At 40.2% G+C, this 24,085-nt stretch overlaps 1 protein-coding gene across 1 annotated transcript in view; it reads left to right on the plus strand.

Moving 5' to 3' along the window:
* Positions 1 to 24,085, plus strand: part of LOC124621816 (probable E3 ubiquitin-protein ligase HERC1) — a 766,600-nt gene that overhangs the window by 288,555 nt on the left and 453,960 nt on the right. The window contains exons 23-25 of the mRNA XM_047147255.1: positions 66 to 258; positions 15,582 to 15,765; positions 21,567 to 21,918. Of these exons, the coding sequence (XP_047003211.1) occupies positions 66 to 258; positions 15,582 to 15,765; positions 21,567 to 21,918 (729 nt within the window). The remainder of the gene's footprint in view (positions 1 to 65; positions 259 to 15,581; positions 15,766 to 21,566; positions 21,919 to 24,085) is intronic.

Genomic DNA, 24,085 nt, shown 5'->3' on the forward strand with positions numbered 1-24,085 from the left:
TTAGTTGTGTAAGTCATGTAACTTAATATTGAATATTAGAGCACGTCGACAATGATTTCTTACAGATACGTCAACAGTTGCTTATTGGATGCTTTGGTTTGAATATTCTTTCTGAAAAGCAACCTCGTAACATTCGACATCATTATTTGGGTGGAATAAGGGCAGCAACAAAAGAGCTTCAGTTACTGATTCAGAAGACAGCCCATCATATCTACTCATTGTTAATATCATTTCTTCAGCGGTCACAGCCAGTTTTAAGTGAGTATTTATCTTTGTTGACATAATTAGTTTAATATGAAGAATTCTTAATTTGCTCCATGGAACTTGCATTATGTTGCAGATTGCATACCTCAACAATACAGGTACCTGTATTGTAGGTGTAACCATATCAGAAGGGTATCTGTGGAGAGACCAAATTAAAACATGAGTCTTTGAGAGTGGCGGCAGTATTTTGAATAGCTACAGGGCAACAGTCTAGATGATTTCCTGATCTAGCCTTGTAACATTAGTCAACAGGACGATGTTATGTGTGACAACTGAAATCAAGGAAACTGCAGGCATTATTTTCCCGAGAGCATGCAACACCAGTGCATGGCATCCTCTTATATACATGGTGTACAACTTTGCTTCTGCCGTTTTTTTCCCCAACATTTGAGGCTTTAATGAAACAAATTGGTTATACATGTATCATTCAAAGTGACTGGCCACTACTTTCTTCCATCTTTTGGGCAGTGTATGACTCCTGCGTCAAAAGAACTATTCATCTTTTGAAGCGATCCACGAATCAATTAATTTGTGACTTCTTCATGAGATCGGAAGTGTTGGTCAGCCATGCCATGCGTCATTGATCTGAACAGGTGATAGTCAGAGGGAGCAATGTCTGGAGAATACAGCAGGGGGGGGGGGGGGGGGGTAGGGCTTCCCATATTAATGTTTCCAAGTACGTTTTGACCTCTTTTGCAACATGGGGTCGAGTGTTGTCGTGCTGCAAAATCTCTCTCTCTCTCTCTCTCTCTCTCACGCTGTATTGTGGCCATTTGTCTTTTAATGCTCTGCTCAAATGCATTAATTGCGTTCGATAATGAGCACTTGTGATTGTTTCACTTGGTTTTAACACCTCATAGTACGTGACGCCGAGCTGGTCCCACCAAATGCGGAGCATGATCTTGGAGTGGTGAATATTCAGTTTGGCCATCGACATGGAAGCATGGCTGGGATATCCCCATGATTTTTTGCGTTTAGGGTTATTGTAATGAACCCATTTTTCGTCCCTGGTCACAATGCAATGCAGAAATCTCTTCCGTTTTTGCCTCTGAAGCAACTGTTCACAAACACAAAAACGCCATTCAACGTCTCTTGGTTTCAGCTCACACGGGAGCCACATTCCCTCTTTCTTAGTCGTGCCCATAGCCTTGAGATGTTTTGAAATGGCTTGCTAGGTCACTCCCACTAATCATGCCAATTCTTCTTGAGTCTGACGTGAGTCTTCACTCAGCAAAGTCTCCAATTCTGCATTTTCAAAAACATTCTCTCTTCCACCACTATGCCAGTCTACGACGTTAAAATCACCATTCTTGAAGCATTGAAACCACTCACAACACGTTCTTTCACTAATAGCATTCTTACCATACGTACTTGAGAGCATTTGATAAGACTCAGCTGCTGTTTTCTTCATACTGAAACAAAACAGTAACACCTCCGTAAAATGACAAGAATTAGGCTCATAAACTGACATTTTCAATCAGAAACAACTTTATGATGCAAACAGATATCGACTAATGTTTGAATGAGGTTATGTTGACCGAGGTCCAAGCTAACTGCCTGACATCTGCAATCTGTTTCTTTCGACCGCTACTTACCGTTGTCGCCGCCTATCGGCTAACGGCAGAAGCAGAGTTGTACACCTTTTACAACATTCTGGAGGCAAAATAATCCCCCTTTTGGACTTCTGAGCAGGGACTAATTAGACAAATATGTCATCAGTAAAAAGTAACTCTGCAATACTACTGTTGAGGTTACTTATTTGCATGTTCCATGGACTAATAATTGTGACTTCTCACTATGATGTGTGGAATGAGTGTTTTATAATTGTAGTACATCTTCTTGGCAAAAAATTTGGCAACATGCTGATCACTTACTTGATTTCTTAAGTTGTGTTTCTTCTATGGTGATTTGTACTTAACTATTTTGATCCCTTGATCATTTAGGGAAGTTAGTTCATGTAGAAATGGGTAGGTTGAACTGAAACATGGTGTGAGTTAGTGAAGTTCAGTGATAGGTAGAAGTTAGTGTCTATTCAGTCAGGAATAGGGTTATCATCACAAAACCGTATAGGATAATGCAGCAGTAGGTATAATTATGAACAAGCAGTAGGAGTGCAACTGAAACAAAATTAAAAGCAGAGGGAATGGATTGTCATAGTCAAGACAGATATGCCACAGCAGTACAAGAATATTTGTCTACTACCTTTTCAGATGACAAAGAAATTGAACGAACATTTAATGAGATGGAAGAGATTATTAAGTTTGTGAAGGGAAACAAAAATTTTATTGTGATGGGGAACTGGAACCCTGTAATAAAAAATGAAGGGAAGGGAAAAATAATTGGAGAAAACATAGACTGGGGGGAAAGAAATGAAAGAGGAAGCCTTCTGGCAGGATTTAGTGCAGATCACAATTTAATCATTGCTAGCACTTGATTTAACTGCTCACTGTTTCAGTTCAGAACACACTTGCATTCACCAGTGATCTGTTCCAAGGGCGTGAGTGGGATTTTGGGGGGGGGGGGGGGGGGGGGATGGGTGTATGGTGACTGAATTTATGTTTGATTTACAGACATGCATTTTTGAAGTTTACTCAAAAGATGTTTCAGAACACCATACACACTGGTTGTTTCAGAACACCATACACATTGGGGGCCCACAGCTCTTTTGTGGGTATAAGTGTGCTGTGCACAGGTTCCTAAGCTATTGCAGTCTTTCTTCTCTCCCCAGCTCCATTCCCTTCCTCATACCCACTCCTCCACATCCTAACTCCTCCCCCTCTTTCTCCCTTGGAGTTTCCCTGTATGACACGTCAGCTATTCTCACAGGTCCACTATTCCTATTTGGTATTGTGTCTTATGTTTCCACTATCCCTTTTTTTCGGCTCATTCTGTTCCCCCTTGGGTTTTGACATCCATTTCTAAATTGTTCCCATAGTGTGAGCCATTTGGGGAAGAACTTCCTCCCTAGCATCTCCAGTATGGGTTTCTCACCACCTTCCTCCTTCCCCCCTTCCTTTCCCTCCATGGCCCCTCCACCTTGCCCCTCTCCTCCCCCCCCCCCCCCCCCCCCTTCGCCACTCCCTTTACTAGATCACCAACACAACATGTGCACCCACATCCATGTGGTGGGCTCACATTCGGGAGGATGACGGTTCAATCCCATCTCCGGCCATCCTGATTTAGGTTTTCCGTGATTTCCCTAAATCGCTTCAGGCAAATGCCGGAATGGTTCCTTTGAAAGGGCACGGCCGATTTCCTTCCCCATCCTTCCCTCACCCGAGCTTGCGCTCCGTCTCTAATGACCTCGTTGTTGACGGGACGTTAAACACTAATCTCCTCCTCCTCCTCCATGTGGTGGGGCCATTATGTACCCATCTGGATGAGCCTCCCGACAGCACAGAGATCACACTTCGGGTATCTGAACTGTCACTGCCTTATGCTTTCCTAGGAGTGGTTGCTCGTCTTTTTGGGGAATCAGAACTACTGGCAATGACTCCCACGCCAAGTGGCTCTTGCTGCAGCTGAGGGTGGTGACCATGGGATGCGTCACTGAACAGAGTTGGTGCTACTAAGATCGACACCCTCCACATGAAGCTTGCTGAGCTATGTACTTCTGGCCACTCTTTTGGGCCATCTCTGCAGACAGGAACGATTCTCTCTCTTCTTCTACTTTTGTTTCCTTGGCCTTCCCCTCCCTAGCCAATCCCTGGAAGTAGTGTTAGGCCCACTGACTTGGAGCAAAACCCTTTCACCATTACTTGATTTGTTCCAGGATAGGTTGGGGGACTTTTGCTGCAAACAGACCACTCTTCTTTGTGGATTATATCAGAGATAATTTGGTGAAGGTGACCCACTTACTAAGATGTGATCTTGTTCTCTACTGATTAAGTGATTTCCCTAAATCGCTCCAGGCAAATGCTGAGATGGTTCCTTTGAAAGGGCACGGCCAACATCCTTCCCTATCCTTCCCTAATCCGATGAGACCGATGACCTTGCTGTCTTGTCTCCTTCCCCAAACAACCCAACCCCTACTGATTAGTACCTTTGCTGTCAGTCACTTGGCTTCCCTTTGTGCTTGCGAGCACTTGGGAGACAATCTGGTGAACATCTCTCCTCGTCAGTCCTTAAGTATGACCCATAGGGACCACCTCCTTCAGTCTGATGAGGAACTCGGGGGGTAATACGGCACGGTACGGTGCACATTTTGTCTGGCAAGTCCAGGGAGGTCCTAAGGAGAATCACATTGATTCTGGCACTTTCATCCTGGCTTTTGAGTGAGTAACCTCCTGGAAAAGGGCAAAGTTATGGTTTTCCATTGTGACGACAAGCCCTATATCCCACCTTTCACATGCTGTTCCAATGTCTCTATTTTGGTCACATAGCTTCACAATCTAAGGCAAATTATATTTGCGGCTATTGCGGCCATCGTCTCCATGTAGGGAGGTTTTGTGCCCCACTGGCCAACTGTGTGAACTGTTGTGGCCCACATTCTCTTCGCTCACTGGGTTGCCTGAACTGTAAAAAGGAAAGGAAGATGCATGAATTCCAAACTCTCGCCCATCTATCTTACTCTGAGGTCCTGACAGAAATTTGACTGTTTCCACTTTGTATCTTTAATGTCTACCTTTGCTTCTGTTGCATCCTTTTCTCCTCCTACTTCTCCCCCCTCCTTACCTCTGTCCTGTCCCACTTCCCTTTCCTCCTCCCTTGCAGTTCCTATTCCCTTCCCTCATGGATCCACTCCTTTTCCCCAGCTGGAGGAGAAACCTTCTTCTCTGGCATGCACCGGGGATGGTGGTTTCCTAGAGGGCTGGAGCTCCCTCTAGGAGCTCCCTCCCCAGTGTCTCCAGAACAAGAAGCCTGTTACTTGGAGTTGGCTGTAGGATCCGTGCTCTGTGGGCCACAAGTCTGCTCATTCTCTTTTGCATCCTGATATTTCTGCAATTTGCTCTCTTCCCAACTGCACCTCCTTTTGCTCTCCAATGGAGAAGAAGAAGATGTGTAAGTCTCGTAGTGAGGCCACCTGACATCTCAGGGGGAGTTGCCCCTCCCTCTCAATCAAGGTCCAATCTTACATTCACAATGATCGATTTTGGCAATGTCCGATCTTGGCGCATTCAATGTCCATCCAACCTCTCGTACTACTCTCCTCCAATGGAACTGTGATGGTTATTATTGCAGTCTCTTCTTTCTCTCTATTGCAGGAATGTAATTTTTTGGATATTCATTCACCAACTCTTCGTGGTTTCCGAGCATTACGCTGGAACCAGATTAGCTCTTTGCAAGCATCCATTGGTGTCTGTATATTGGCCCGCACAGACATTGTTAGTTCGTATGCTGGAAGCAGTAACAGTCTTTATCTGCCCCCCCCCCCAGACCGGCCTCCTGTGCTTCCTGTTCTTTTTCCGTACTTTGACAGCTCCCTCGTCCCTTCCTTCTCTTTGGGGATTTTAACACCCGCAGCCATCTGTGATGTGGTACTGCAACCACTGGCCAGGTCTGGGCTTGATCTCTGCCTCCTCAACACTGGAGCTGCCACACACTTTAATGCAGCACTTGGAACTTTCTCAGCCATTGATCCAACTGTCTCTAGCCATGGATTCCTCCATGCCATTCAATGGGGAGTTCATGACAATTTGTACAACAGCAATCATTTTCCGATCATCTTATCTTTTCTCCAGCATTACTCACCTGGATCCCCTTCCAGGTGGGCCTTTACTGATGTGGGTTGAAATGCCTTTTGCTTGGCCACCATCCCACCAACTGCTCCACCACATGACCGAGGTGATGAGTCCGTATGGAGTTTAACTGACCCCATCCTTTTGGCATATGATTCAGCAGTTCATTCTTCCTCAGGTTCTCCCATATGGAAGACTCTCCCTTGGTGGACCCCTGAATTTGCTGCAGTTATTAAAGACCACCGTCGAGCCCTCCAACACTAAAAATGGCATCTATCTCTGAAGTACCTCTTGGCCTTCAACCAGCTTCAATCCCAGGCCTATTATCTTCTTAAACACCAGAAACATATTTGATGGGAATGATATGTCATTCCCATACGGTCACATACTTCCTCTTCTCAGGCATGGACAAAGATCAGGTGCATTTTTGGCCACTATCCTCCTTCAGATGTCCCGGGAATTTCCCTGAATGGTGTTACACACTTTGTGTTGGTAACAGGAATCGCTTCAGGTATGTTTTTATATGCAAACTGTGCACCTCATTGATGCAATCTCCTTTTTCTTTGTCGGCACTTCTGTTGGAAAATATCTTTCAGTAAGCTGGACAGAAAAACTTTATAGAGACACACCAAAAGAGGCAAGAAACCTATAGTGATGAGAGCTTAAGCAGTAGTCAGTGTTGTGAATGGTTTACACGGTTTACAAATGGCCAGACAAAAGTTAAAGAAGACCTTTGTTCAGGACACCCCTTGATGTATACCGACACACTCTTGTTAGGAATGATAACAAAATCATGCATGCCGATCGAAGACTGACATATCAGTTGAATCATGTCATGAAATGCTGACACAGTGTCCTGGAATGCATGATGTTGCTGCCAAGTTCGTCCCAGGCAACACCAAAAAGATGTTCGCCTTGCAATCTGTGAAGAGTTTTGGATCATGCAAATGAGAACGAGCTGTTCCTTAAGAGGATCATAACTGGTAATGAGACGTGGATCTACGATTATGATGTTGAGACCAGGTTCAATCTTCACAGTGGGTTGGGAAAGGTTCTCCAAGACTGTGAGAAGGAAACAGCCTCAAATGTGGTGAGACAGTTCATGACTCTTGTATCACAATAAAGCACTTGAACTTTCATCCCTGTTGGTGCGTGACTATCGCACAAAACATGAAGTCACTGTTCTGCCTCATCCTCCATACTCTCCAGGCATAGCCACTGTGGACTTTTTTAATTTTTCAAAAGCTGAAAACCCCTTTGAAAGGAAGAATATTTTCAAAGATAGTCAAGATAAAAGAAAATTTGCAGATGGTGCTTTGTGTGATCCAGTAACATGTGTACCAAGACTGCTTCCAGATGTGGAAATGGCATTGGGAGCAGCTTATCAGTTGTGGAGGAGAGTATTTCGAAGGAGGCCATGCTCAATAAGCAAAATATAAGTGTAGAAAAATTTTGTGTACAAGGTTCTGGAATTTTTTGAACAGATCTCATAAACCTATCTACTGAAGAAGGTGCAGAGAACACAGAAATAGTTCTGATGATGCCAGTACATTGCAGCACTTACCAAAAATGCGTCCTGTGACAAATCATGTCAAAAACAATCAAAATATACGGCGATGTGCCAAAAGTAATATTACAAGAAGATGAACATGACTTTCAGCTCCTTTAGGATAATTTTACCTCAAAATCTATTAAGGGTTAAAAATCTAAAAAATAGTTGTGTACGTGGAAGAGGCGTGGAGACAGCAGAGTATTTCAGATACTAAGACAAATTTTCCACCAGATCGTAAACTGCAAAATGTTTTGACTATATTGTATTGATTATGAAATAAAGATTAAAACTGATAAATTGTTGAAAGGTAGGAAATTAATGAGATAGGGACCCGGATAAATTGAAAGAACAAGCGGTTGTTGAGAGTTACAGGGGCAGTATTAGGAATTCAGTAGGAATGAAAGGTGAGATGAAATTGTGAAGGTGGCGGAGGATCAAACAGGTAAAAAATACTAGGTGCAGTATAAATTCTTGGATAACACAGGAGATACTGAACTTAATTTACAAAGCGAGAAAATACTAAAATGAAGCTGACAGAGAGGAATACAGGCACTCAGAAACAACAAGATTAATATGAAGTGCAAAACAGCACAGCAGCAATTTCTAGGGGAGAAATGCAAAGCTATAGAATCACTCAAGACTATAGAAAAGATTGATGCCATGTATAGGAAATTTGTTTAAAGAGCAAGAGAAATTTGGAGGAAAGAGAAGCAGCGATATATATGTTACAAACTCAAGTGGAAATCCAGTAACAAGCAAAGAAAGGAAGGCTGAAAGGTGGATGAAATATACAGAAGAGCCTTGTGAAGGAAATAAAATCAAAAGCAATGCTATGGAAAGGGAAGGGAAAGTTTGTGAAGATGAAATGGGTGGGGATATGATTCAGTGAGAAAAATTTGGCAGTGTACTCAAATATTTATGTCAAAACAAGGCTTTTAGAGTAGATGATATTCCTTCTCAAGTATTAAGATTCTTAAGAGAACCAATTCTTACAAAATTTTCTACATGGTATGGGATATACAAGACAGGCAAAATAACTTCATTCTTCAGGAAGGATATAATAATCCCAATACCAAAGAAGGCAGGTGCTGACAGGTGTAAGTATTACTGGATCATTAGTTTAATAAATCATGGTTGTAATATGCTAACATGAATTATCCTTAGAGGAGTGGAATAATGGGCGAAGCAAATGTGGGAGAGATCAGTTTGGGTTCCAAAGAAATATTGGTATATGTGAGGAATACTGACCCAGTGCCTTATCTTAAAATAACAGGCATGTCCAGAAAGCCAGTACCATTTTGGCAAAAGGATCATAAAGACATTGTTCAAACCAAAATTTATTTTTACAAGAAAGAGCATATCTTAGACAGTTTTTCTACATAGTTGTTGTCATTTTTCAGACATTTGTCATGGCAGGAAAGCAACTTTTCTGTGCCCTCTTCAAAGAAAGATGCCGCCAGTGAAGACACCAACTGCTGAACACCATTTTTTGCATCGTCATCGCTGTCAAAGTGCCTTCCTCCAAAATCACGCTTCCAAGTTCACCCCCCCAGTCCACTCCTCCATGTCACTATCATTGTGCACTACAGGAACTCCCTGGCACAATCCCATTCTGAGCAAGGAGAACACTCGTATGTGCACATCAGAACTGATGAATTTGTAGCAATGTTGGATTAGAAACTTTTGAAAACATTACTGAAAAATAATAGCAGTTTGATAGATAATTAAAATACTTATCAACTTTCATAAGGATTTATTAAAAATTAATACAGGTAATCAAACATCAAAATGGTAACTAGTTTTGATTTTATAAACAATCATGTTCAGAACATGTCCCATCAGATGGTGAACAGAGATGATGGCTGGAGCACTGGTACCGGTGCTGTCCTTAGACACTTTATACCTGCAGCACAAGCAGGGCACTTGCTTTTGATTGTTTCTTAATGTTGTTGGATCAGATCTCACTCTTATATTCATCCTTGTTACTAGCAGATCGGTGTAGCCCACAAGTTAACCAATTGGTTCATCAGTCTGTTCTACAAAATAATAGTCCACAGCTTGAAAATGTTGACACCGCAGCATGAATAGGTTGATTGCATAACACAATTTAATCATTGATTGTACAGCTGTAAGCAATGCCGACGTAAGAAATTTTATTGCATACACTCAGGTGCAAGTCCACAAGTCACATTAAACGACATTCCATGTACCCGAATGGATTCTAACATACCTAGTGAATTTTTTTTCATATCGCTGTTTAAAGCTTAAGATGTAATAACCAGTTTTCATGAAGTGAAGTACTCTATCGCCTAATCCATTTTAACACTAGCAATGAAGTTATTGTTACTTGTGTAAAATTTGTCATGAGAAACTTAAGTTCAGTATTTGTTCCCTAACTGTGATTGTGACTGGATCCAAATTACCTCTTCAGAACACAAAATTCCACACATTGATAGTGTCTTTAACCCTACATAAAGTTCATCTCTTCTGAATGTCAGGGTCCTGCAAACATTAGCAGTGCTCTGAATCTGAGACTTATTTGACTGTGATTAACTCAAAAACGAGTTCTACTGCTGCCTGACACAGCAGTTTTACAGAGTCCCATGACTAAGTGCCTTTGCCATCACCAGCACAAGATATGCTCCTCCAAGTGTGCAAACAGATTGTGGGACACATCACCATAGGTGTGCCGATATATCCCACATTTCTGACTGACGTCAACCAATCAGTGTAATATTTAAAAAAAGAAAGGCCATTCACTTAGGTTTAGACAATCATTAAGCCTACTAGCAGTCCCTTCCTGTCCTCCCATCCGCATCCCCTTCACAACTCTCTCTCTCTCTCTCTCTCTCTCTCTCTCTCTCTCTCTCTCTCTCTCTCTCTGGAATGTAACACACCTGCTGTTGTTCAGGTGTTGTAAGGAGGTGGACTACGTAATGGTTTATGTGGTTGCTGTTGCTTATCTATATCACCTGCTTGACCCTGTTGCTATATCTGGAGACAGCAGATCCCTTTCTCGAACACCAATTATGACAAAATAAATTCATGTGTTGCTTCTTTACTGGGCATGAATTTCAACTCCATTATATACATTCAATTTAATATTTCACTACAGCATACAACTTTATCAAAGTTTACAATACAGATTGGTATTTGTTTTTTGTGCTCTGTATGTCTTCTGTGGATTTCCTATGACAAGTGACATCATGACCATTGAAATGCCTAGTGAGGTTCCAGGGTCCTGCAGCGAGTCTCTGAGGTAGGTAGGCATTTTCATGGAATAACTGCCCTGACCAGCAGGTGTTTTCAAGTGCCGAAATCAAAGTGTCCATTACCCCAGCCTTGCAGATACGCTGCATCCACTTTCATTCTCACGGTCACGTCACTTCTTTGAAAATAATAGACCCTCCTAATGTCCCCCCCCCCCACTTAGACATTGTGACAACTCAATTATCTACACCACTGAAAATATCTTTTACTATTTTATATGTGACTTCATACCTGACATGGTAAGCTGAGACAATATTTATGTCTTGTGCATTACTTACAACTAATTTCAAAAAATAAATGTGCAGTATATCATTTATAGTATTTTAGAGCTCATTTGAAAATGAGAACATAGCTTATGCCAAATCTCGTAACCCTATACTTGTATTTCAGCTCTTGAAGTTGCAAGTCTTACAAATTTCTCAAAATTTCCATAGCTTTCCATTTATGTGTGTCTCTTTTTGACAGAGTCCCTTTATTAACGGTACTTGACACAACAACGTTTTGCACACTATATCATCCTCTATCAACTTTACCATAATCTGCATGAACTTGCCACCCGAAACATCTGTTCCATTATTTATAACCTCCAGTTAGTCACCACTACCTTTCGAGCATTTGGTCCACCTTCATATTTCCATCTGGTCACTCAAAAACTTGTAAGTATATCTGCCGGTCAGTCTCTAATTCATGTGTTCATTTTGTTTGGAAATTTACTTAAGAAAATACACAGATAAGTTATTCTAAGTTAAAACTAACCAACTCTGAGAAAAGTATTTGGAAATTCCAGTAGGTACCTCTCATATATTCCACACAACTGTGAAGTTTCTTAGGTATAAGCAGTTAACCCCTGAGCAAACATGCCTATGTATAAAGTACACCAACCAAAAATAACATTTTCTTGTATCATTCCATTCTGTTTTACAACTGTGAGCCCGCACATATTCTTTCATTATTACTTCAGCTAACACAGTGATAAGTTGTGGTGTGATATGTGCAAGTGAGCAGCAATAATATAAAATAAACAGTGAGCTATGTGAGAAAAAATTTACGATCCAGGCAGAAAATGTCCCAGATCGTGAGCTGGCAGCGCAATCTCACAATTGGGCAGTTGTTTCTGAGATAATTAGCAATCAGATAAGTGGTTGGCTGAGATCTGATACAACTGTGCTGTTCAATGCTTTGAGTGGGTCATTACTGTGGGCTAAGGATACAACAAACCCACTGGTTGAAACCAATATCAGTATTTTAGTGCTGAAAGACCTGTATTTTTTGGTATTTCTTTGGTCCCGTTTATAACAGGTGTTTTTATTTTTTACTAATAACTGAGTTAAAAACTTGAAATATCAATTAGCTATAGCAGGAGTGCTAAAACTTTTTGTTTTTAAATAAACCTTTTTTTTTAAAAAAAAAAAAGAAGTAATTTTTACTTGTAAAATTTGCACTGGTTTGGGATATTGTGTTATTACAGAAAATAGAAGTGGTCAGTGATATTTTAATAACTATGCTGACAGAAATGAGCAACAAACACATGTAATAAGAATTTGTACAGCATTGCTGAGACAATAATGATACTGTTGCTGTATGTTATGGCTTAAGGAACACATGTACATGCAGTGTGCAGGACTTGCACCCAACTGGGCTTTATTGTAGTTTCATACTGTTGTGACCTGACATCCGTTCTGCTGCAGAATGCCGCCAATCCTAGTCTGGAAATGTTTTTACAAAGACATAGTCATGAAGTACAGTGGTTCATTTGCTTTAAAATATTAAAGCTTTGCCCACCATATCTATGAAATAACAAAAGAGGAAGGAAATTGCGATAACAGTACTAAAATAAAAACTGAGGAACAATACATTCATAGTAGACAGTAAAAATAGAAAATAGCTATTCAGTAGCCTTTGCCTGGTATGGTAAGCCTTTGTCTGCTTTTAGCCTTTGAAAACAGACAAATTAACATGAAAAAATAGATTTTTTTCAACCTCAGCTTTCATCCTTGAGCACTAACTATTCGTAATACCCAAATAGTGATATGACCCCCAATTACGACATGATTTTTGAGCTGAGTCCATAAAAATAAGAATCAGTAGGAGAATGCTGATGATATTTTGTACTATTCAACCACTAATCAATTTTTGAGAAAAGCAGTGAATGGTGGATGGACTAAGTTTTCTCTTTTGCCTATTTAATTTAATATTTTGATTCCATGTATTTTGAAACTGAAAGAGTCCAAATTTTTCAGTCTTTGTTCAATTTGCACATTTGTTACAGGAAATAATACAAAAAAACTGAAAACTGGTTATTTCAGAAACCGGTTATTTTCAGCAGTTTTAACATTTGTTAGCACCTTATTCTCTGCTAGTAAAAGTTATTTCAGAAACCGGTTATTTTCAGTAGTTTTAACATTTGTTAGCACCTTATTCTCTGCTAATAAAAGTCACATGCTGAAACTTGACATCAGTTTGTTGTAGAATCTTAGAATGTATTCTGAGTTCAAACATAATGTGGTATCTCTAACGGAATGAGCTCATCAACGCCAATCAGCATGGAGTTTGAAAACATTGATCATATGAAACCCATCTCACACTTTCCTCATGTGACATACTGAAAGCTTTGGGTCAAGGCAAGAAAATAGATGCAGTATTTCTTGATTTCTAAAAAGCATTTGACTCAGTACCATGACTATGCTTATCGTCAAAAGTACAATAATATAGGATAGCAATTGAAATTTGTGACTGGACTGAGGCTTTTTGGTAGGGAGGATGCAAAATGTTATCTCAGTTGGAGAGTCATTGTAAGATGTAGAAGTAACTTCAGGTGGGCCGAAGGCAGTTCATATTGTATATTGTGTATTAATGACCTTGCAGACAATAGTGAAATCAGGCTTTTTGTAGATGATGCAGTTATCTATAGTGAAGTAATGTCTGAAAGGAACTGCATAAATATTCAGTCAGATCTTGATAAGATTTCAAAGTGGTGCAGAGGTTAGCAAATGGCTTTAAATATTCAGAAATATAAAATTTAGCACTTCACAAAACAAAGAAATGTAATATTCCATGACTATAATATCAATGAGTCAATGTTGGAATCTGCCAACTCTTACATTAACACCTGGGTGTAACACTTTGTAGGAATATGAAATGGAATGATCAAATAGGTTCAATTGTTGGTAAAGCAGGTGGTAGACTTTGGTTTTTTGGTAGAATACTGGGGAAGTGCAATCGGTCTACAAAGGAGATTGCTTGCAGATCACTTGTGTGATCAGTTCTGGAATATTGCTCAAGTGTGCAGGACCTGTACCAGATAGGACCAATGGGGGATACTGAACATATACAAAGAAGGCAGCATGAATGTTAACAGGCTTTTTTAATCAGTGGGAGAGTGTCACAGAGATATTGAAATAACTGAACTGGAATACTCGTGAAGATAGAAACAAAGTGTTCTGAGAAGGTCTGTTAACAAAGTTTCAAGAACTGGCTTTAAATGTTTACTCTAGGAATATACTGCAACTCCGTACGTAACCCTCACACAGTGATCATGAGGACAAGGTTAGACTAATTACTGCATGCACAAAGGCATTCAAACAACCATTCTTCCTGCACTCCATATGTGAGTAGAACAGGAAGAAACCTTAAAACTGGTACAGTGGGACATACAGTCTGCCATGCACCTCATGGTGGTTTGCAGGGTGTAGATGTAGCTATTGGTTGCATATTGCACATCTCTATAACTACATGGATGTAAAAGTAATGAAAGCTGTCTTGATTAGTGCAATGATGTATTTAGTTTATTTGCTGTAACTGCTTGGCCATGGCCATGTGATAATTGTTGTGTGATGTCAAACAGAGTATACACTCTTATTTACAGTGCAGCATTCAACTGTATCTTGATTAAATTATAATACACATACATATTGTAATGTTCATCAACTTCAGAATATTGTGAGTGTAGACAGATACGTTTACAGAAGCTTTATACAAGCTTAATGTTTCATTGTACATGATAACAATTGCACATCATGGCAGGCTAGTATGACATGGCTATGTCAACCAGATTATGATGACACTGTTGAAGCTACTCATAAATAAATAGTCTTATTGCAGGTTCTTGGTGATTTCTTTTGTCATCTTTGGTGACCTATAAAATGAATATGTAAATTTTTGTATGTCTCATTGGAAGTTAAGTGTGGACACTCAAAACATGTTCATAAAAATAAAGAAATATCTTACAAATGACTGGCTGTAACTACCTTTTTTGTATTTAATATAAACACTCTTTGTAGTCATTTAGGGATGAGAAAGCTGTTTGCAGTGTGCACGTGAGAAGAAGAGCTTTTTCAGATGACAGTTATTAGTTTGAAGTCTAAAATGGGCCACAAATGTTCAGGTAGATTGTATATACATTTGAAGGATAAGGGATACAGGACACAGAACTCTGTTGTTCATAGGTGTAAGAAAGGAAAGTGCACACAGTGTCCCCTGTTTCTTTACATTCCAAATAAATCTATGCCATTCACAGTTAGAAGGGTTAGTTTTACCAAATGAAAATGTATGCCTTTTTCAGTTGAAGTTTTTTCATTTATCACTGCATCTTAATGTCATAAGTTACCTCTTATATGATAAGTTTATGGCTATGATATTTTCATATATGAGTCTTGGGGGTACAGGTTCCACAAAAGTGGTAAGTCAGGAAATTTTGATTTAACGATACCACCTTAGTACTGTTATCTTTAGAAATGCTTATTTCTAGTACACTGAAATTCATTCCAACTTTGTTGTGTTATTCTGCATTTAATATTTATATTTGTATATGTTTGCAGTGGAAAACCAGGTGTTGACAGTATTTGCTCTGAGTATGCGATATGAACCCGCTGACATAGAACATGCTGTTGATGATGGCTTGCTGCCTTTGCTGACAAAGCTGTGTGTTCCAAAACCTGGAGATGCAGCAACTCTTAGCACAGCTGCAACAAATTTGCTGCATATTCTTTCTATGTCCAGTGGGTAAGAATTCAGTCACCTCTTTCATCTCATCAAGTAGGCTAATCTTTCTAGGTCCATTGGATAAATAATTTCAACAAGTAATTTTAGGACATGGGCATATATTATTCAGCTACTGCGGGGACTACTCAGGAGGACGTCGTTATCAGGAGAAAGAAAACTGGCGTTCTACGGATCGGAGTGTGGAATGTCAGATCCCTTAATCGGGCAGGTAGGTTAGAAAATTTAAAAAGGGAAATCGATAGGTCAAAGTTAGATATAGTGGGAATTAGTGAAGTTTGGTGGTGGGAGGAACAAGACTTTTGGTCAGGTGAATACAGGGTTATAAATACAAAATCAAATAGGGGTAATGCAGGAGTAGGTTTAATAATGAATAAAAAAATAGGAGTGCGGGTAAGCTACTACAAACAGCATAGTGAACGCCTTATTGTGGCCAAGATAGACACGAAGCCCACTCCTACTACAGTAGTACAAGTTTATATGCCAACTAGCTCTGCCAATGACGAAGAAATTGAAGAAATGTATGATGAAATAAAAGAAATTATTCAGATAGTGAAGGGAGACGAAAATTTAATAGTCGTGGGTGACTGGAATTCGGTAGTAGGAAAAGGGAGAGATGGAAATGTAGTAGGTGAATATGGATTGGGGTAAGAAATGAAAGAGGAAGCCGCCTGGTAGAATTTTGCACAGAGCACAACTTAATCACAGCTAACACTTGGTTCAAGAATCATAAAAGAAGGTGGTATACATGGAAGAAGCCTGGAGATACTGACAGGTTTCAGATAGATTACATAATGGTAAGACAGAGATTTAGGAACCAGGTTTTAAATTGTAAGACATTTCCAGGGACAGATGTGGACTCTGACCACAATCTATTGGTTATGAACTGTAGATTTTTCTCCATCTCCATCATAAACTTTTTTTCTTGAGCATCTTAACTCGCTTCATCCCAACATCAAGTTTACGATGGAGAAAAATGACGAACTTCCATTCCTGGACGTGTTGGTACGGAGAAAAGAAGATGGCACATTAGGTCACGCAGTGTACCGTAAACCAACACACACGGACTTATACTTACAGGCCACCAGCTGTCACCATCCTTTGCAACGAAGTGGCGTACTGAGAACATTGGTCCACAGAGCACGAGCCATATCAGACTGAGACAGCTTATCCAATGAACTACTCCATCTGCGTACCATTTTCCAACAAAATGAATACTCCAAACGGGAGATTCATCGTGCCTTACAACCAAAGCGGGTTACCCAACATGAGGAAGTGGAAGAAGGCGAAGAACAAAGAGGAATGGTCATCTTGCCATACATCGGCGGTGTCTCTTCAAAAATAGGAAGATTATTGAAGAGGCATAAAGTTAAATGTGTTTTTCGTCTGCCGGCAAAACTCAGAGCTCTCTTGGGCTCATCTAAGGACAGCCTTGGCCTAAGAAGACCCGGTGTGTACGAGATTCTTGTAGCAGCGGCATTTCGTACATCGGACAAACTTGTCGCACTGTAGAACAGAGGTGCACTGAACACCGATGCTACACTCATCTGGAGCAACCAGAAAAGTCTGCAGTGGCCGACCATTGTCTCAGTACAGGCCATTCTATGAATTATCAACATACAAAAATTCTCGCATCGATGAATTCGTACTGGGACAGTGTTATTAAGGAAGCAGTGGAAATACGTAGCTCGACGAATCTTGTAAACAGAGACACGGGCTTTCAGCTTAGTACAGCATGGGATCCAGCACTGGCCATATTGAAGTCGCTTCGAGCAGAGAGGAATACTATTGGTCATAAGACGGACGACGATTCGCCAGCAACATAAATATTCTGTTGACAACGTGGACGCGCAGTTTTGCTTGCGGCCTCTGACAGAGGTCGCTGGGACGGCCGATGGCAGCGCAGAGTAACAGCGGCAACCTCCGCCCTTGCGGCTTCCGAAAGAGGCGCTGGGGCGGCCGATGGCAGCGCAGAGCAGCGGCGGCAGCCTCCGCGCGTGTGCCGAAGTATTTGGTTCTTCATCCTGTAGGTGGCGTTACTGTCCTTCCAGCTATCTGTTGATATCGTGGCTATTGGCCATGGAATTTGGCGCCTCCACGCATGTGCACTTCCTGCCTAAAACTGGCATAAATAGGGGGCCCTGGTCCTGCCTTAGCAGTGTGTTTGTCGCACCTGAAGATGTCGGCCAGTTGCGCTGACGAAATATTGTGGAGATTTCACTATAACATCCGACGTCTCGCCCGAGAACCATATATACAAAATAACTGATGATGGTCGAAGTAGAGAGGATATAAAATGTAGACTGGCAATGGCAAGGAAAGCGTTTCTGAAGAAGATAAATTTGTTAACATCGAGTATAGATTTAAGTGTCAGGAAGTCATTCCTGAAAGTATTTGTATGGAGTGTAGCCATGTATGGAATTGAAACATGGAAGATAAATAGTTTAGACAAGAAGAGAGTAGAAGCTTTCGAAATGTGGTGCTACAGAAGAATGCTGAAGATTAGATGGGTTGATCACATAACGAGTGAGGAGGTATTGAATAGGATTGGGGAGAAGAGAAGTTTGTGGCGCAACTTGACTAGAAGAAGGGATCGGTTGGTAGGACAAGTTTTGAGGCATCAAGGGATCACCAATTTAGTATTGGAGGGCAGCATGGAGGGTAAAAATCGTAGAGGGAGACCAAGAGATGAATACACCAAGCAGATTCAGAAGGATGTAGGTTGCAGTGGGTACTGGGAGATGAAGAAGCTTGCACAGGATAGATTAGCACAGAGAGCTGCATCAAACCAGTCTCAGGACTGAAGACTACAACAATAACAACAACAACAACTGCACTAAATGTTTACTTCTCAATTGACAGTTCATGTACACAATAGTAACATCTGTGTACAACCTGTCCACTTTGTGAATTGCATTCTCTGAAGAAGATGATCTGTTTATGTTGTTCATTCATCATTTATTAATTTCAGGATATTAAGAAAATATGAGAGAGGATCAGAAAGCAAGGCACAATAGTTTTTTTCTCCCCTGGTATTGCAGCTAAAATGTTGAAATTTCATGATGATATAGTTTGAAGTTTGTGCTGTTGAGGATATTTTGTTTTTATGTGCACTTCTATTGATAGAAGCCTGAACTACAAGAGAAACATTCTGTTTGTATTACTGCCATCAACTTGTGAAGAGCAGTGAAGTGTAGTTCGATATTTGTAGGCCAAAGGACAGTACCTGACTGAAATTGACAGGGACATGCTTGGCATGTATGGGGATGGCCTTTTGGACTGTGGCAGTGTCTCCAAGTGGTATAAATTGTGGAACCTTTGTGATTTTCCATGCTCCAGGCAACAAGTAACAGCTGCAACCTTGCCGAAAGTTAGAGCCATCGAGGCAGCAATTTTGAATGACAGGTGTGTGCAATAGCAAACCTTATCACAGCAGAGCAATGTTTCCTATGGTGCAGTATATAATATTGTTCATGACACATTGAAATTTCATAATGTTGGTGCTTGCCGGATGCCTAAGAACCTGACAAACAGCCATAAGGGCAAGAGAATGATGACAAGCTTGGACCACTTAATGCACTATGCTGGAAAAGGACATGACTTTTTGAAATGAATCATCGCTGGTGATGAGTTGTGGGGATATCAGTTCACGCCCGAAACCAAGCGGGCTCTGTGCCGTGGTAACAAACTGCTTATGAAAAAAGTTCAAAGTGACTCAATCTGCTAGGAAAGAGCTTGTGACATTGTTCTGGAATATACATAGTGTGTTACTGGTGGACTTTGCTGAACACAGGACCTGTGAATTCTACAGCTTACATTAAAACTTTGGTTAAGTTGCGTCATGCCCTTTATAACAAACGCCACAACATTAATGCTGACCTTGTCAAACTTCTTCATGACAGTGCTCGCCCTCATATTGCTTCTCCTGTTAATGAGAAAATTGCCAAATTTGGGTGGGAGATGCTCTAGCATCCACCATACAGTCCAGACAATGCACCATTGGACTTTCATCTGTTTAGTTCTTTGAAGAAAATCCTGGCCGGTCAACACTTTGCAACATATGCAGAAGTGAAATCAGCAGACCGCACACGGCCATACTACAACCGAACAGACTCCTATGAACAGGACATATTGAAACTGGTATCACAAAGGGAGAGATGTGTTGAGGAAATTGGTAACTATGTAGAAAAGTAGGTAAAAGATGTAAATTAATTTGCGATTTTTTTTATTTTGTTACTTATAAAATTTTTCTGTAATAAAATTATTGTGCATTACTTTCCAATCTTTCTTCATATTAGAATAATTTGAGTGACATTCTGCACTCTTTCTTTGTTAACATTTAAATGTTACTGCGTCAGGAAAGAAACAAAATGGCAACATATTGTGTGTTCAATATTACCATTATATTCTTTTACAGTGGTTTTGGTTTGACAAGTATTTTGTAATAAAAGGTATATGACTGACAAATGTACATTTCTTTATGTACAGAATTCCTATGTTTGGTGAATAGACGTGCAACTGTACATATGGTAGTCATCACATTTAAATACAGAGATGCAAACTTTTTTGAATGTGAATGACAACTGCTTTAAAAAGAAATGATAATACCAGGTGTATTTGCAGATGCCCCAAAGTTCATTCAGTGTGCATGATATAAGTGTGTGTGTGTGTGTGTGTGTGTGTGTGTGTGTGTGTGTTTTGTGCATGGTTTTGTTATCATCTTATGTTGTTATAAACAAGATGTCTCCTAAACAAGATGTCTTCCCAAAGAGCCATGAAGCTGTGAATTGAACGCCTGGCACACCTAATGGTAGGGCCTACAATGCAGGAAAAGATAGGTTACTTCTTGCCATAAAGATGACATGTTAAGCTACAGATTGGTGCAATTAAAAGATACTTACACATAAGCTTTTGTCCACAGCCTTCACCAGAGAAAGAAACAGACACACAAGCAAGCACACCTCATGCACACTTGACCACCAACTCAGGCAGCTCAGACCAGAATGCCAATTAAGGTAGCACATTAGAGCAAGACAAAATGTTTGTGTCATAAAACAAATATTTCAGTATTGGTTATTAATTCATAGCCAAATTCCTCTTCTCGCTTTCTCACAGATAATTACTTGACAGTCGGTTATAAACAATTGCTTTAATCTGAATCCTTTGCAGTCTCTTATATCTATATAGAGCTTTACAAATAAAATTAAAGAAAGAGATTAACATTGGCATTCTGGTCCGAGCTGTTGGAATTCACGGTCTCGTGTGTGTGAGGTGTGCATAAATGGTGAGTGTTTCTCTTCCTTTTTCTGACAGAGGCTATGAGTGAAAGGTCACATGAAAATGTCTTTTAATTGTGCCTGTCTACAACTTAATGTTTCATCTTTACAGTAAGAAGCAATGTATTTTTTCCTACATTGTTGATATTCCAACCTGAAATTTCCATTGTTTAATGATAATGTCCTGTTACTAAAGTAGATTTTCAATAGTTAAGCTGGCACATTAGAGCAAGACAAAATGTTTGTGTCAGAAAATTAATATTCCAGCATTGGTTACTAATTCCTAGCCAAATTTCTCTTCTCACTTTCCCACAGATCATTACTTGACAGTCAATTACAGGCATTTACTTTAATTTGAATCCTTTACAGTCTCTTATATCTGTGTAAAGTTTTACAAATAAAATCAGAGAAAGAGATTAACATAAAAGCAAAGTAGTCAATGGAAAAAGGTCCAATTAAAATGTTTGGCATTTTGGTAGAGATTGCTGGGAAGAGTGATAAATATTTTCTACTTTTTCTCTCACATAGAGTCCATGCCTGGTCCCTTCGTCCAGAAACACTTTCTGCTGTTGTGGATGCCTTGCATGGACAACTTACGACTTTGCTGCAGGCATGTGACGATGATGGTGCAGGGAATGGTATGGGAGCAGCAGTGGAACGAGCTCTTGGTGACTTCCTTGTGCTTGCAAGACACATTTGTGGCACATTGCCATTACGTAGCCTCCTAGCTGCTCCCCGCTGGATATCATCTTTGTTGGAAGCAGCAGGTGGTCAGCGGTGTATGGGTCAGCTTCGTCCGCGCCTTCTTGCACTTGCTTTACTTGAAGCTGTTCTTCCTACCCAGGATGCTCATATACATGGGTCAGAGTACAAAGAGCAGGTAACAGTATGTTTGTTTCAACATTATAAATAATGTTAATTCTTTTCCTTCTGATGCTTGAGGTTGTAGAGTGATCAGTATGTGTCCTTTGTTGTTCGTTATTAAATTTTTTATTGATTATGAGGTAATGTGAAAGAAAGGAGAAGTAGCAGGGCGATGTATTGCTTAATCTGGTTATGAAAGATCTGCAGTAGAGCTAAAATATTCAGCAATGTGGTGTAGAGGTAAACCACTAAGCTCATGTACAAGAGAAACTAGATTTTAATGTCAGGTTATTAAAGTATCCCACTATCGCCATTCAAGTATTAGGCTTTGGGCAAGTTCTGAGTGGCAGACTGCTGCCGACCAGACAATACAAGAAGCCATGTGTGGTGGGGGTAAGTGATCAGCAAATACCCAGTCCTTCCAGCAGCCGTTTTTGCCAATAGATGAATCCTGATGATGCCACTGCTTGTTTATTCAAGAATTCTTCATTTGGCTTGACAAGGCTGAGTGGATTCCGATCTATACCATCCTACCTCAGAAAAAGTCTGGAGAGGTGCCAGGAATCAAACGTGGATTGTTCTACACCAAAAGTGGCAATGCTAACCATTCAGTTATGGAGGCGATCTGTTAAAGAATATCATGTCAGTTCTGGGCCCTTTGTTCTTGCCAAGACTCAGGTTGTGCTCTGCATATAATAGAAAAATATGAAGCGTATGTTATTCAAGCACAAAATTGTTCTTGTAAGTTGTTATTTTTATACAGGAATGTAGTAGATGATCATTGGAAAAATTTACATTCTTTCTTTGAAATTGCAATAAAACAGAATTTCTGGCCAAAACAAACCTTCAGGAGGTAAAATTCTAAACACATGTGATAGCTACTGTCCTACTCTGTGGAACTGTTAGTTCCTTCCTGAAGAAGGAATAAGGGATAGTTGTGTAGATGTGGTGATGCAGTGATGAAGGCGGAGGTGTCGAAGAGATTAGGAAGTCAAAGACAGTACTTTGGTAAGCACTGTACCAGCTTCAGTCCAAAGATGATAGATCCACAGAGTGAGAAGTAAAGACAAATTTCAAGGAAGAGTAAAGAGAAATGAAGTGAATAGTGTGACTGAAAATAGGAGGAAAGTGGAAATAGATATATGACAAAAACTAAAGAGTGATGAAGGATGGAGGGAGGGGGGGTTCAAAACTATAAAAGTAAAAAGTAATACAGTAAATAACTGAGTAAATATGACAAGAAGAATAACAATAAAAAAATAAGAAAGGAGAATTATTGTCTTTTAATGGACATTAAGTGTGAGTATATGTTGGAACAAGGCCCTCTCAAAAGTTCAGGGAAACTAGTATCAATAGTACCAGGTGGAGTCATTCGAATAGCCCATGTGGTGTAGGCTACTTTTCCAAACACATCCCTCTTTCCTTCCTGAAGAACAAACATGAGGTTCCAAAAGCTGGATTACTATTTTCTACTTGAAGTGTTTTTGACAGTAGTACTAGAAATTTGGTCTCCTGGTCTACTAGCTAGCTACTCTGGCACCTGGTGATTTTAAAAATTTAATTTCCCATTTGATATATTTAGTGTGACCGTTTTAACAATATGAGAAGGAAGAACTCAAACATCAGTGCAGTGAACAGAGAGAGAGAGAGAGAGAGAGAGAGAGAGAGAGAGAGAGAGAGAGAGTGTTTAAGAATGTTCTATGTATAATACAGGATGTATCCTGTGCACTCACTTTGCATTCAAACCATCAATGTATAGTTCCCCAGTGATTTCATATAGTGCAAAATAGCTCCAAACATACGAACACACCTTCCTTGCCCATGAGGACACCTAGCCTTAATCTTATTGTGTACTAATATGTGTTATCATTGACTAGTATGGCTTCCAAACGCTTCCATTATTTTGTGGATTGAATGCAACAATGAGTTAGAACCACCTTCAGGTTGAAAAGGGATACTTCACACTGTGAAAGGTTCATGTCTTATTAAGTTGCTCATCAGTGTGTATGTACTCTATAATGTTGGTTAAAGCTGCAACACCAGTGAGATTCCATGTAACTGAAATGAGGTTTATGTCATGCTTATGGTACATTAGAAGGCACAAATTGTAAAAATTAAACAGCATAACATGCTATCTGACTTTGAATATTCCATAGGAAGCAAAAACCCCAGATGATGCAGTC

Source organism: Schistocerca americana, chromosome 7, assembly GCF_021461395.2.
Source record: "Schistocerca americana isolate TAMUIC-IGC-003095 chromosome 7, iqSchAmer2.1, whole genome shotgun sequence".
Taxonomy (NCBI): domain Eukaryota; kingdom Metazoa; phylum Arthropoda; class Insecta; order Orthoptera; family Acrididae; genus Schistocerca; species Schistocerca americana.